Consider the following 14,969-nt stretch of genomic DNA (forward strand, 5'->3'; position numbering starts at 1 on the left):
AAATTTCACCCCTCTGACGGTTAGAAACCTTCGTCTAATTTCAAGCCTAAACTTCCCCACGGCCAGTTTATATCCATTTGTTCTCGTGTCCACATTAGTACTGAGCTGAAATAATTCCTCTCCCTCCTTGGTATTTATCCCTTTGATATATTTAAAGAGAGCAATCATATCCCCCCTCAGCCTTCTTTTGGTTAGGCTAAACAAACCGAGCTCCTCGAGTCTCCTTTCATAGGAAAGGTTTTCCATTCCTCGGATCATCCTAGTGGCCCTTCTCTGTACCCGTTCCAGTTTGAGTTCATCCTTTTTAAACATAGGAGACCAGAACTGCACACAGTACTCCAAATGAGGTCTCACCAGCGCCTTGTATAACGGAAGCAGCACCTCCTTGTCCCTACTAGAAATACCTCGCCTAATGCATCCCAAGATCGCATTAGCTTTTTTCACAGTCACATTGCCGACTCATAGTCATCCTGCGATCAACCAGGACTCCGAGGTCCTTCTCCTCCTCCGTCACTTCCAACCGATGCGTCCCCAGCTTATAACTAAAATTCTTGTTAGTCATCCCTAAATGCATCACCTTACACTTCTCACTATTAAATCTCATCCTATTATTATTACTCCAATTTACAAGGTCATCCAAGTCTCCCTGCAGAATATCCCGATCCTTCTCCGAATTGGCAATACCTCCCAACTTTGTGTCATCCGCAAACTTTATCAGCCCACTCCTACATTCGGTTCCGAGGTCAGTAATGAATAGATTAAATAAAATCGGACCCAAAACCGAACCTTGAGGAACCCCCCTGGTGACCTCCCTCCAACCTGACAGTTCACCTTTCAGTACTACCCGCTGCAGTCTCCCCTTTAACCAGTTCTTTATCCACCTCTGGATTTTCATATTGATCCCCATCTTTTCTAATTTAACCAATAATTCCTCATGCGGCACAGTATCAAACGCTTTACTAAAATCGAGGTATATTAGATCCACCGCATTTCCTTTATCTAGAAGGTCTGTTACTTTCTCAAAGAAGGAGATCAGGTTGGTTTGGCACGATCTGTCTTTCGTAAACCCATGTTGTAATTTGTCCCAATTGCCATTCACCTCAAGGTCCTTAACTACTTTCTCCTTCAAAATTTTTTCCAAGACCTTGCATACTACAGAAGTTAAACTAACAGGCCTGTAGTTACCCGGGTCACTTTTTTTCCCCTTCTTGAAAATAGGAACCACATTAGCTATTTTCCAGTCCAACGGTACCACCCCCGAGTTTACAGATTCATTAAAAATTATCGCTAAGGGGCTTGCAATTTCTCGCGCCAGTTCTTTCAATATTCTAGGATGAAGATCATCCGGTCCGCCCGATTTAGTCCCATTTAGCTGGTCAAGTTTGGCTTCCACCTCTGATACTGTAATGTCAATTGCCCCTCCTTTATTCCCCTCTGTCCTGCTCCTTCTATTCCTAAGCCCTTCATTAGCCTTATTAAAGACCGATGCAAAATATTCATTTAGATATTGTGCCATGCCTAGATTATCCTTAATCTCCACTCTATCTACATTCTTCAGCGGTCCCACTTCCTCTTTCTTTGTTTTCTTCCTATTTATATGGCTATAAAACCTCTTACTATTGGATTTAATTCCCCTCGCGAGGTCCAACTCTACACGGCTTTTGGCCTTTCTCACTGCATCCCTACATGCTCTGACCTCAATAAGGTAGGTTTCCTTGCTGATCTCTCCCCTCTTCCATTCTTTGTACGCTTTCTGTTTTTTCTTAATCGCCCCTTTGAGACGCCCGCTCATCCAGCTAGGTCTAATTCTCCTGCCTACTAACCGTTTTCCCTTTCTCGGGATACAGGCCTCGGACAGCTCGTGCAACTTCAGCTTGAAATAATCCCAGGCGTCATCTGCCTTTAGATCCCTAAGTATGTTAGCCCAATCCACTTCCCTAAGTAGTTGCCTTAATTTATTAAAGTTGGCCTTTTTGAAATTGTAAACCTTAGTCACAGTTTTATTTCTGTTAATCCTTCCATTTAGTTTAAACCGAATTAGCTCATGGTCACTCAAGCCAAGGTTGTCCCCTACAACCATTTCCTCAACGAGGTCCTCACTACTCACCAGCACCAAATCTAAAATGGCATCCCCCCTCGTCGGTTCAGTTACTACTTGATGAAGGAATTCATCTGCTAGCACATCTAGGAACATCTGAGCCCTATTATTGTTACTAGCATTTGTTCCCCAATCTATATCTGGGAAGTTAAAGTCCCCCATGATTACACAGCTCTTATTAGTTTTTACTTCCTTAAAAACATTAAATAGTTCTCTGTCTGCATCCAGGCTAGATCCTGGCGGTCTATAGCACACCCCAAGCACTATCTCAGGGGAGGCTCTAGTAGTTCTTTTACCCAGTGTAATTATTGCCCATACAGACTCCATCTTATCCATTCCATCACTTATTATTTCTTTACATTTTAGCTCATTATTGACATACAATGCCACACCCCCACCTTTACCTTTTTTCCGGTCATTCCTAAACAGCACATACCCTTCCATACCTGTACTGCAGTCATGACTACTGTTCCACCATGTTTCGGTTATTCCTATGATATCAGGTTTCATTTCTTGGACCAGGAGCTCCAATTCCTCCATTTTGTTACCTAGGCTTCTCGCATTCGTGTATAAACATCTTACTGTATGCTGTCTATCCTTTCTCCCATTAGTTATGCAATTTGGTATGGACCCCGTACTGTCCATCCGCCCCCTCCTTCTTATGTCCAATTCCCTACCCCTACCTATATCTGTGCTTATCTCTTCGCCCTCTTTTTCAGTGTTGGAATCTGGCGTGGAGATTAACTGGACATCTCCCAACCGTCTCCCCCAAATTACTAGTTTAAAGCCCTTTTGATGAGATGAGCCAGCCTCCCTCCCAGAAGTCTATTTCCTTCCCTACTCAGGTGAAGTCCATCCCGTGAGAACAGCTGTCTGTCCCCGAAAGCCTCCCAGTGGCCATACATCCCAAAGCCCTCCTTATAGCACCACTCCCTTAGCCAGCTATTTATCCTCACAATTCTGTCTGCCCTTTGCTGTCCTTCTCTAGGAACAGGCAGAATCCCACTGAAGATAATCTGAGCCTCTACTTCCTTAAGCGTCTTCCCCAGCCTGGCATAATCTCCCTTGATTCTCTCTAGCGAGAACCTAGCCGTGTCATTCGTTCCTACGTGAAGGATGATCAAGGGGTTCTTACCTGCTCCTTTTAGGATCCTTTTCAACCGCAGGTCCACATCCCGTATCTTAGCGCCCGGCAGACAGCACACCCTTCTGTTTTCTGGGTCCGCCCTGGTCACAGGCCTGTCTAACCTCCTCAGTAAGGAGTCTCCTGTGAGAACTGCAACTCAATCACTGTAGTGTTGTGTTTAAGAGCCTTCTGGAAAGTAACTCTCCTTTAAATGGAAGTAGAACCCCTAGAGCCCCAGGCAGGTGCAGTATAAACTCACAGGGCCTTGGCCTAGTAGGTTGTTTCCAAAGTTAAATGATCTATTCCAAGCTTGGTGAACTGCAAAAAAGTGATAGAAAGTAATCTAGATTTTTCTACGATTGTTTCAATTGTTGTATTCAAAAGTTAGTAACAAAGTAAGAATATGTATTAAAATTTTAAACCTAACCAGTCTCTCTTAAGTGACCTGAAAAAAGGTGTGAGAACATGTTAGTATTAGAGCTGAGTGGGTCTAATATTTATTTAATTCTCTTTTTTTATATAGGCATTAGATACAGTGCTACTATCCACTAATTTCTACGTTATTATCTGCCCAAAACCCCACACAAATCCTAGAGTTTTCAGGTGCCTAAATAGACCCTGGAATCATGGTTAAAGTCCCCGTCTCCTCTTCCTCCCTCCTCCCTCCCCTCACCACCACCAAAATCTGAAATGCTGCCCCTGTTAGGAAACCCTGTCTTTTTGTGCCCAGATTACACTGGAGTTCAATACTTCAGTCCTTCGCCTTTGTTTTTTCTAGTTTTGTGTTTAGTTGCAAATGAATCAGTTTATGTACAGATTTTTCCCTGGTACTCTGACTTTTGAGTCCTGTGTTCAGTTTTATTATCAGTACATACAGTATGTATAGTTTTCTTGGAGCTCATTCACAATATTAACCACTAAACTACTGATCTTGCTATTTTAATGTTCTATATCAGGTATTTACAAATGTACATTTACTCATAAGAAGTTGGGAATTACCAAAGAACAACTTGCGGGAAAAGTATTACCCCATCTTATTCCTCTTAGTATTGAGAACAATCTTAATTTCAATCAGGTATGAACTCAGTTTTAATTGTTTTTGCACACTTTTACCTAATGAGCTGGTCTAGAAGGAGATACAAAATTAACATAGTTCTCTGACAAAATAGTTTATATGTTAGTGCATTTCAATGTGACTACAATCAATGATAAAGGCTTCCCGTGATACTGTCAGAATTGATAGGCTTAAAGAGCAGTGTTTGTATAGTGGATCTGGTCAGTAATTCTAATTTAAGATTCTAAATGTGATGTTTTCATCTTTAAACCTGTTGCATCCATTAGTTACCACTAGATCTTCAGTTTTCCTCTTACTCTATCTTAAATTAAAGTTTCTCCTAGAATATTTTCACTAATATTTGCCAATAAAATCCAGTATAGCTTAGTAACTGAATTACATACCTTCAAATGTAAGAAATTGTCAGCTGACAGTCTTGACTTATAGTTAATAGAAGCATGAGAGAGTACGTAGTTCAGAATAACAGCTAAAAGACCTACGTTTACTTTCTGGCATTTTAGAGCATTCCTGGTTTTCTAGCCAGAATGTCAGCACTCAAAAAAGTAAGTAAATATTTCAAACCGTGGGACTAAAAATAGAGGAACTGAAGTCAGCATGTCACTTCCCTGACCCATACTCCTTCTACTCATCTGTTGTTTTTACACTATAGACAATGATTTAATCAAGAGACTGACTACAAACCTGTCTGAGTTTGCAGATGATTGATGTAGACTATAAACACTATGGAAAAATTTAAACAAGATTAACTCTATAAGGCTGATGGAAAATTTTACATTAGCAAACATATGATAGCATTCAAATATGCCACAAAAATATTCAGGACAAAATGTAATGGGATTTAATCAAAGCATCAGAAACAAAAAGGCCATGGAGTAATATTGCAATGTCTTCTAAATGTCCTGGTAATGTAATTAACCACCTAATATTAATACAATACAAATCAAAGGCCAGAATGCATTCTTAATGTTTCCACTCGCAGCTTTGTTTGCAAGTGTTGCCAGTAGTATAGCAATGCAAATATATTGCTGTAAAAAAAAAAAAAAGAAACATGAATTCCTAAGAGGAAATTTTTAGAAAGTAAATTGTCTAAGTAACACCCCATCTTTTACTTGGAGCTGCCTGAGAGACCCTGTCACTGTCTACTTGCTGTGATGTATTTCAGTTTCAGCACCACATTACTCTGCTCATAGTGGGGGTATACCACATGCAAAGTAGCAAAAACAGATAAACTTAACAGGCTTTTAGAAAAATTACTGTATCTGTGCATACCTAATACAGGTTTTATAAACATGCTGAACAATTGTTTAAAGTTCTATATAACTGGATTTCTAGCAATAAATAATGTTAGAACACAATGCATTTTTTTATATATTTACCATCACAATGCAAAATCTTAACTTTTCACCATTTCCTTTATAGTTCAATTCCTTCATTTCTGTCATAAAAGATATGCTTAGTAGATTGGAGGTTGAACATAAGACCAAACTTGAACAACTTCATATTATGCAAGAACAGCAAAAGTAAGTGTGTGGGTTGTAATGAATTTCAGTTCCACCTGTATGAGCAAATGTGAAACATCTCTAGCTGTAGCAGCACATGCAGTAGAGCAGGGATAGGCAACCTTTGGCACATGGCTCGCCAGGGTAAGCACCCTGGCGGGCCGGGCTGCTTTGTTTACCTGCCGCGTCCGCAGGTTCGGCCGATCCCGGCTCCCACTGGCCACAGTTTGCCGCTCCAGGCCAATGGGGGCTGTGGGAAGTGGCACGGGCCGAGGGATGTGCTGGCTGCCGCTTCCCGCAGCCCCAGTTGGCCTGGAGCGGCGAACCACAGCCAGTGGGAGCCACAATCGGCCAAACCTGTGGATGCAGCAGGTAAACAAATCGGTCCGGCCCGCCAGGGTGCTTACCCTGGCGAGCCGCGTGCCAAAGGTTGCTGATCCCTGCAGTAGAGCCTCGCTAGTTCCTAATTCAATCTTTGATCACTCTCACAAATGGGCAGTCTTATCCATCTCTTCTCCCCCCCCCCCCCCCCCCATCCCCGCACCACCACTTTCTCAGCAAAGATTTGAGTCCTGTATTGAGGTCTTGTATTATAACTAAAAAAATAATTAGTTTTATAAAATATAATACTGTACACTTACTGCAAAGTATTGTAATAAAAATAAACCACATTTGTTAATGTGATTTTTTTCCCCCCCAGTTTCTTAGCTTATTCATGCAATATGGTAACCCACTATAGAGCTCCATTATTTAGTATAGTTCTGGAGTATGAAAATATACTTAAACTGTTGGTTTTCAGTAATTGTTGAGGACTGAAAAATTACATTGGAGAAGAATTGAGTTCTTTCAAAAACAAAACTTACTGAAGACTCTAGGGATATTGTATGGGATTTGCCATGGGTTTAAATCAAATTAAGCTAAACTAGCTATACATATCTACTCCTGTTTAGGAGAGAAACAAAGAGTATTTGAAATTGGCATTAAATAACTCACTACAATTTTAAATACTGCCTTTTCTAAGCTGTCTCATGCATGCGTGCTCACTCTAAATACAACATTGTTGTGATAAGAAGAAAAGTTTTCTTCTGTGTTAATTCTCTTAGAATTATGAACTTTGCTGAATTAGGGTCATTGCTTTGACTGGGAGCCATCTTTTTGTAATATTTGTACTCTGTACTACAGATCTTTGGATATAACTAATCAAATGAACGTATCTGAAGAGACAAAATCTAATAGTACAGGTAATCAGGTAAGAGACAATATTTTGCATTGGTTACCCACAGGCATCAAATTTGAAATTATCTCTACAATATTTGGTTTATCTTAATCATAAATTACAAAATTTAAAATTGTTCATGGATAATCTTTTTCAATTTAAACAGATTGACAAGATGTTTAACAATACTGGAAATGACGTTCCAACTAGTGGATCAGATAGTAAAGAAAATGGGCTGTCATCAAAACAGAAAAAGGTAAGCTCTTTTTCTGAAGGTGTTTTGTTATGTAAATACCTTGTGTAAAAGGCAAATATGTTGAAAGCCAAAGGCCTGTGTTGTACGAAAAAGTATGCATGTAAACACTTATATATTTTAATGCTTAAAAAGAATAACTGACCAGTTGTGCTCAGCACTGCACTCTGAATGTCCACATGGTGAGGAGCATTGAAAAATGTTTAAATTCTTCATTATGTTCCTGAGTCTCTTTGAAACAGTTTTGTTGATAACTGATATTGTTTGTGACACAAGCAGGATAGGCAGCAAGTAATATTGTCAACTAGTTTCTTTCCTACTTCACCACCAACAAAACTTTATAGCAAAATGTAGTTAGTTGATTTGCGTTTTCTATTACAGTAACTCCTCACTTAAAGTCGTCCCAGTTAATGTTGTTTCGTTGTTATGTTGCTGATCAATTAGGGAACATGCTCGTTTAAAGTTGTGTAATGCTCCCTTCTAAGGTCGTTTGGCAGCCGCCTGCTTTGTCCACTGCTTGCAGGAAGAGCAGCCCGTTGCAGCTAGCTGGTGGGGGCTTTGAACCAGGGTGGACCGGCAGCCCCCTATCAGCTCCCCTAAGTTCCCTGTGCAGCAGCTGCCTGCAGTTCAGCTGTGTCCCTCCCCGCACTGCCATGTGCTGCTCCTGCCCTCTGCCTTCTGTTAATTTGTTTGTAGTGTTGTAGTAGCCATGTTGGTCACAGAGAGACAAGATACAGTAACTCCTCACTTAACGTTGTAGTTTATGTTCCTGAAAAATGCGACTTTAAGCGAAATGATGTTAAGCGAATCCAGTTTCCCCATAAGAAATAATGTAAATGAGGCGGTTAGGTTCCAGGGAAATTTTTTTCACCGGACAAAAGACTATATATTATTTTATTTATATAATATATATCTATAAATATACACAACACACAGTAAAAGTTTTAAACAAACAATTTAATATTGGTACACAGTGATGATGATTGTGAAGCTTGGTTGAGGTGGAGGTGTCAGAGGGTGGGATATTTCCCTTCCTGCTAAATGATGAACTAGCAATTGGCTGAACCCTCAAGGGTTAACTCTCTCACTCTGCAAGGCAGCAGGAATGGAGGGAGATATGCGCATTTCCCTTAAGTACACTGCCTTGTTAATTAGATCGGCTTGCTGAGACTGCAGCCCTGGTGTGTCCCCCCTGCTCTATGGAAGATGGGGTAAGCAGGGTGCAGGAGCAGGGGGGAGGGAGACACCCTGACATTAGCCCCCCTCTTCCTTCCTTCCCCCCCGGCACAGCAAGCAGGAGTCTCGGGGAGCAGCTCCAAGGCAGAGGGCAGGAGCAGCACATGGCAGTGGGGGGAGGGACACAGCTGAACTGCAGGCAGCTGCTGCACAGGGAACTTAGGGGAGCAGGGAGCTGATAGGGGGGGCTGCCAGTCTACCCTGGTTCCAAGCCCCCACCAGCTAGCTGCAATAGGCTGCTCTTCCTGCAAGCAGTAGACAAAGCAGGCAGCTGCCAAACGACCTTAGAAGGGAGCATTACACAACTTTAAACGAGCATGTTCCCTAATTGATCAGCAATGTAACAACAAAATGTTAACCGGGACGACTTTAAGTGAGGAGTTACTGTAGGGAAGAAAATAAAAACTACAGAGTTCTTTTCAGGTCTGGGGAAAGAAGTCAGAGTGCCAACTGTTAATTTATATTTTGCCCAGATGCTCTGATTTCTTGGCCTCAGACACTCTGATTTCTTTCATCAGACCCGAAGAACTCTGTGTAGGTCAAAAACTTGTACCTTCCAGCAACAGAAGTTGGTCCAGTAAAAGATATTACCTTACCTACCTTGTCTCTGTTATATTAATCAGGGCCGGCTTTAGGCCGATTCCCCCGATTCGGGCCCTGCGCCTAAGAGAGCCCCGCGCCCTAAAGAAGAGCACTTAACTTAGGCGCCTTTTTAATTTTTACTCGGCAGCGGTCTGGGTCTTCGGCGGCACTTCGGCGGCAGGTCCTTCACTCGCTCCAGGTCTTCGGTGGCATTTCAGGGGCGGGTCCTTCAGTGCCGCGGAAGACCCGGAGCGAGTGAAGGACCCACCGCCGAAGTGCCGCTGAAGACCCGGACTGCCGCCGGGTATTCGAATCGGGCCCCGCACTTCCTAAAGCCGGCCCTGATATTAATGACACACTGATGAGACTCAAATGACAATCCACAGATACAAACTTAATTTTACAGTAAATTGGTAGTTTAGATTTTGCTATCAACTACACATACATTATTCTCAAGAAACACCAATTCTTCCAAGAAACACCAATTACAATGACTTCATATTTTTTTTTGTCAGATTATATTAGTTGATATTTCTCATTTATTCCTTGAAATAGAATACCTACATAAAATATGTTGATTTTTTTTAAAACCCAGCAAATTATGGGTCAGAGGTAAGGCAGTTGTGTTGTGATGAAATAGCCATTTCTTCATACTCAATAAGAAATTATGTGAGCAGTGTTAATTTTATGATATCCTTAACAATTCATTTCCTTGCTTTTTAACTACTTGGGTTTTCTAAATGTGATAGGTTTTTATGATAAGTTTCTGTCACTTAGCAACATTAGCCAGTTTTGAAATGAAGTTTATTTTTGGAATAAAAAGTATGTACTGTATCATTAAATAGCTAACACTGTCATTTAGATTTAATATATTATAAATTAGGTAACTAGTCATGAGACATACTATCCAGTGTTAATGCTAATGCTTTGTGTTTTTAAAGGTGTCACTTACACTTGAAGAGAAGCAAAAGTTAGCAAAAGAACAAGAACAGGCACAAAAATTGAAAAACCAGCAACCACTTAAGCCTCAATCACATGCAATCACAGCTCCAGTCAAACAGGTGAGAAAAGATCCCTACTGAACAGTTTCCATGGTAACCTTGCCCCTACCTCCTTGCAAGTACTGTATGTGTTATAAAACTGATCATTTTCTATGTCTTACCTTCTTGATTTACTGACATCCCCCACTCCCCATTTTCAGTGGTGTCAATACTATAGAGTCAATGTAGCTAAATAATAACAAATTGTGTTATGTTCTGCCCAGTGCCCAAATAGCAATATTAACAATATTTATTATTTATGACACAGTAGTGTCCAGAGGCAACATCATGATTTGGAGTCCCATTATTCTAGTTACAATACAAGCTTACAGGAAGACAGTCTCTGCCCCAAAGAGCTTACAGCCTAAATAGATAAAGATAAAGGGAGGGAGGAGGACAGGAATGCAGCACATAAGCAAAGCAGAGTGGTGGTTTGCATGCTGTTCATTACACTTTTTTTAGTCGTGTCTGTGTAAGGTAGGAGGAAATGAGTTAGCAAGTGTGAAGGAATAGGAGAAGGGATAGAAGGATGGGAGATATTTAAGGATAAAGGATCAAAAAGGTGATTAGGAAAGAGGGAGGACAGAAGGGCAAGGAGCATGGAGGGTAGGTAGAGCAAGGCTGGCATCAGAGGGATTCTGATGAAGATGAGATTGGAGCAAATATTCACTCAGTAAAGGAAAGAATGCCTGGAGTTGAGCCTACAAAAGCAAAGCCTGATGATATCACTGACAGTGGCAGATTTAGAGTTCATGGGGCCCTGTGCACAGCTTCATTTTCAGGCGCACTCTCCTCCCCCTCAGGACCCAGCCAAGAAAAAGAACATTATCTTATCTTCTCTCCCCTCCCCCCCCCATTTTTCATTCTTTTTTTCTTCATACTCCTCCTATATTATAATTAATGGGAAGTAAATGAAAATAAAGTGAGGTACCTTGACTGGGGCAGGGGGTTGGGGTGCAGGAGGGGCTGCGTGGGGTGGGCTCTGGGAGGAAGTTTGGGTGCAGGCTCTGGGCTGGGGCAGGGGATTGGGAAGCGGGAGGGGAGCGGTGCTTACCTTGGGCGGCGTGGCTCCCAAAGCGACCAGCACACACACCCCTCCGGCAGCAGCTCCTAGGGGAGGGAAGGGGCCAGTGGGTCTCCGAGCACTGCTACCCGCAGGTGCCGCCCCCGCAGCTCCCATTGGCCACAGTTCCCAGCCACTGGGAGCTGCGGAGTTTGCACTCGGGGCGGGACACACAAACACACACACGCGCACGCGCGCCACAGGGACATGCGGGCCGCTTACGGGAGCGAAGCAGCACGGAGGGAGGGAGGCAGAGCGGGCAGGGAGCTGCCTTAGCCCTGCTGCTGGCACGTCTCTGCATGCCCCTTGGCAGGAGGGGGACAGTGGGTCTCTGTGCGTGAGCGGAGCTGCCTTCCTTCCTCTGCCAGGGGCGCGCAGAGACGTGCCAGCAGCCGTCCACTTCCAGGAGCAGCCACCGCATGCAAGCAGCCTGCCCGCCTGAGCCCTGCTGCGCTGCCAGCTGGGATTTGGGGGCAGGTTGTCAGATATTTGTCCTGCATTTTGGGGGGGCCCCTGTCGTTGGGGGCCCCATGCCACCACACGGTTTGTTTCATGGTAAATCCGCTCCTGATCACTGATGTCCTGAGGGATTGTGAAAGCCTCTTCTGGCGCAGAAATCTGGTTGCTGGGTGCTTCCAGTATCTCCTGGAAGAATATTCATGGACCCGGAGTTGGGGTCCCATTCTTAGCCTGGTTCTGGCTTGGGGAGTCTGTTCTGGGGTGCTGTTTCATCCCCTGTCAGTTCACATGACTCCAGAAAGTTTATTTATTGTTGTCCGGTTATGTACAACAGAGGGGAAAAAATCCAGCTTGATTTTTAGGTACAAGAGGAGCTTGCAGTATTGATATTTGAAAAAGTTACATTGATTTGTTTGTGGCTGTTGATGGTAGATACAAACAAAAGATGTTTTCTGGCTACCATCTTGCTTTAAGAATATTACAGCAACCTTTTCTTCACTTTGGTGGGATAGTCAGAATATGATTTACATATTAATGTAAATATTTTGTGTGCCTTAATTTTCTTTAAAAGTTTGATAAATCTTATTACAGTAATTTCATTTACACGTAGCTTCGCCTCTTATGTGAGATAAATTTAAACTCTGTTCAAAGTAGAACTGGTCGTGAAAAGCTTTAGAGAAAAACTTGGGGCAGGAGGACTTGTTTCATTCAACATTTTTTCTAAACTGGGGGAGGGAAGGAGCGCAGAGAGGGGAAAAAGAAGGGGAGAAGACTGTCTTTCTTTCTCCACGCACACCACCTTCCTGTGGGGCAAGTGGGGAGAAGAAGGTAGTGAGGAAAAAATCATTTTTTCCTTCTCACTCTATTACAAAAAGAAAAATAATATTGTTGTTGAAAACCTTTCTGTGCAGCACTAAACTAGGATGGACTTGTGTTTTTACACCCTTTGATCTGCGTATACCCACTTTGCTGATCAGTGAATGTCTCCCATATTTACAACAACGAGTTTCAGTGCTCCTTTACCTATGGTTAAAGGCCATAAAACCACATCTTAGTTATTCTTATATTTGCAGTCTGTGTGCAACTTTTATGATTTCAGACCAATATATATATTGGTGCAGCCCAGTGCATTTTGAAGAGGACAAAATGCCTGTCCTCAGATAGGAGCATGCAACTTTCACTGACCTCAGCAAGAGTTGCACATACTTCTGAAGGCTAAATTTAGACCCATATATGTAGAAAATGTGTAATTTATAGTATAGAATATTGATTTACTGAACATATGCTTAATGCATCTTTTTCAAAACATCAAAGGATCTCTGCACATATTTCATAGAGATATTTTTCAGCATGATACTGTATGTGAGCATTAGCCATGTGACTCACTTTGACTTTAGTGGAAACAATTGTGTTCAGTTCCCTCAAGCTGTGCTGAAAATTCTTCTCAAGCAGTCTCAAAAGTGTTAGTTTAGAAAAACCGTATTTGCCAGACTCAGGTGCCAAATCTGTGGAACAACTCAAACACCTGAGTACCAAAATAACCAAATTGTCCTTGTATAAGGTAAAGAAATTAACTTTTATGCCAAGTTTGAGTGGAACATGGAATAGAATTAATTTCAGCTTCTGAAATTTGGGGTTTAAAAGAGTGCCACCTGTATCTTAACTGCAGAAGCAATGTAATAAAGTGTTGCTAGTGTGTGTAAGCAGCAAAAGCATGTAACTACACTTGTATGTTTTGCAGACAAAGGACTTGACAGATACCTTGATAGATAATATGTCGTCTTTGACCAGCCATTCCATCAGCAAACCTAAAGTTGCTTCTTCAAGTAGCTTCTCTTCTGTCCCATCTATGGGTGTTGGAATGGGATTTTTATCACCTGTTGACAGCACAAAGAGAAACATAGCAAATGGACTAAATACTAATATGGGATTTCAGACTTCTGGATTCAGCCTTGGGGCAGGTACTACAAACCAGAATTTCTTCAGTAGTCCAACTGCAACTGGAATGGCCAAGATGAACGTGGTACCAACTGCCAACATGCCAAACTACAGCCCTGTGAGTGCTACATCTGGAATCTCACAGCCGACACAACACAACAGATCCCCAGACTTGTCTGCTTTAGATAGTCTTTTTGGTCCTCAAAAACCCAAAGTTAGTATGAACCAATTGTCACAACAAAAACCAAACCAGTGGCTTACTCAATTTGTACCCCCTCAAGGTTCCCCGGGTGCAAGCAGTTCTGTTTTGGGACCACAGATGAACACTCTAGGACAACCTGGTTTTGGTATGCAGGGTAATCCTTTCTTTAACCCTCAGAACTTTGCACAGCCAACAAACACCATGACAAACAGCAGCTCAGCTAGCAATGACTTAAAAGATCTTTTTGGGTAAAATGTCTTGCTTTCTTTTTCAAAGATTGATACAATTTGAATGATGGGTAAGCTGATTAACATCTTTGTATGACTGGTAAAAATTTGACTTGGGGAAACTTTCCACCTAGCAAAATAAAGACTTGTACTGGAAAAAGATTTTGTTTTCAGGCTGACCTGGTAATGCAATAGAATCTCATAATTGTCAAGTTGTCTTATGTGATAAATAATCTTGGCCCTTTTCCCCCAACTTCAGGGTTTTAAGTCAGGATACATCAATCTGCATACATCCATGCACAAAAGCAGAAGCTAAATATTTCATAATTGTTCAGAGATTTGTTCCAAATAGCTTTTGGATTTGTGTAGTGTTACTCCATAAATTGAACAAAAATGGTTAAGTTGTAATAAGCTAATTTATATTGTTTAGTGCCCCCACAATATGCAAGTCTCTGTTCAATGTGTGCTAAATCCTGATGTGGTGTTGATTTGGATAGCCTACATTTGGCATGACCCTGAGTTGTACTATGACACACCATGGGATTACACTGCATCCAATTGTCTGGTTTTTTTAGCCATGTTGAATGAAAATGTCTCTAATCATGTATAAGAGACTAAGGTTTTGAAGGGAAATGTTTTGGCTTTCACTTTATCTTGTTAGAGAGTAAGAAGGATTAATACAGCGGTAGTGTTCAACAAGAGTAAAGTGATAATGGTAATCATTCTAATTCTCACTAAAACAGAATGGAGATTTTGGGAGTGAAATTGTGATATTAACTCCTAAGCAATATCCAGTTTAGGACACAGAAATGCACTGCTCCAATAGTCATGCTAGATTATAACTTGCTCCATGATTTTTGATTCCCGATTTTCAGCACCACAGTCAGAGCCATGTACCATTGATGTTAAGCCTTTCTAAATCCTGCTTAAAACATGGCGGGTAACTTAGTCAATC

At 41.8% G+C, this 14,969-nt stretch overlaps 1 protein-coding gene across 1 annotated transcript in view; it reads left to right on the top strand.

Annotated features, from left to right (window-relative positions):
- The window catches only part of SCYL2 (SCY1 like pseudokinase 2), a 54,868-nt gene extending 40,785 nt beyond the window's left edge, over positions 1-14,083 (top strand). Inside the window, exons 12-17 of the mRNA XM_065408091.1 lie at positions 4,181-4,299; positions 5,719-5,819; positions 6,981-7,047; positions 7,181-7,270; positions 10,027-10,146; positions 13,389-14,083. Of these exons, the coding sequence (XP_065264163.1) occupies positions 4,181-4,299; positions 5,719-5,819; positions 6,981-7,047; positions 7,181-7,270; positions 10,027-10,146; positions 13,389-14,039 (1,148 nt within the window). The 3' untranslated portion in view covers positions 14,040-14,083. The remainder of the gene's footprint in view (positions 1-4,180; positions 4,300-5,718; positions 5,820-6,980; positions 7,048-7,180; positions 7,271-10,026; positions 10,147-13,388) is intronic.
- The last annotated feature ends 886 nt before the right edge of the window (positions 14,084-14,969 follow it).

This window comes from Emys orbicularis, chromosome 1, assembly GCF_028017835.1.
Source record: "Emys orbicularis isolate rEmyOrb1 chromosome 1, rEmyOrb1.hap1, whole genome shotgun sequence".
NCBI lineage: Eukaryota > Metazoa > Chordata > Testudines > Emydidae > Emys > Emys orbicularis.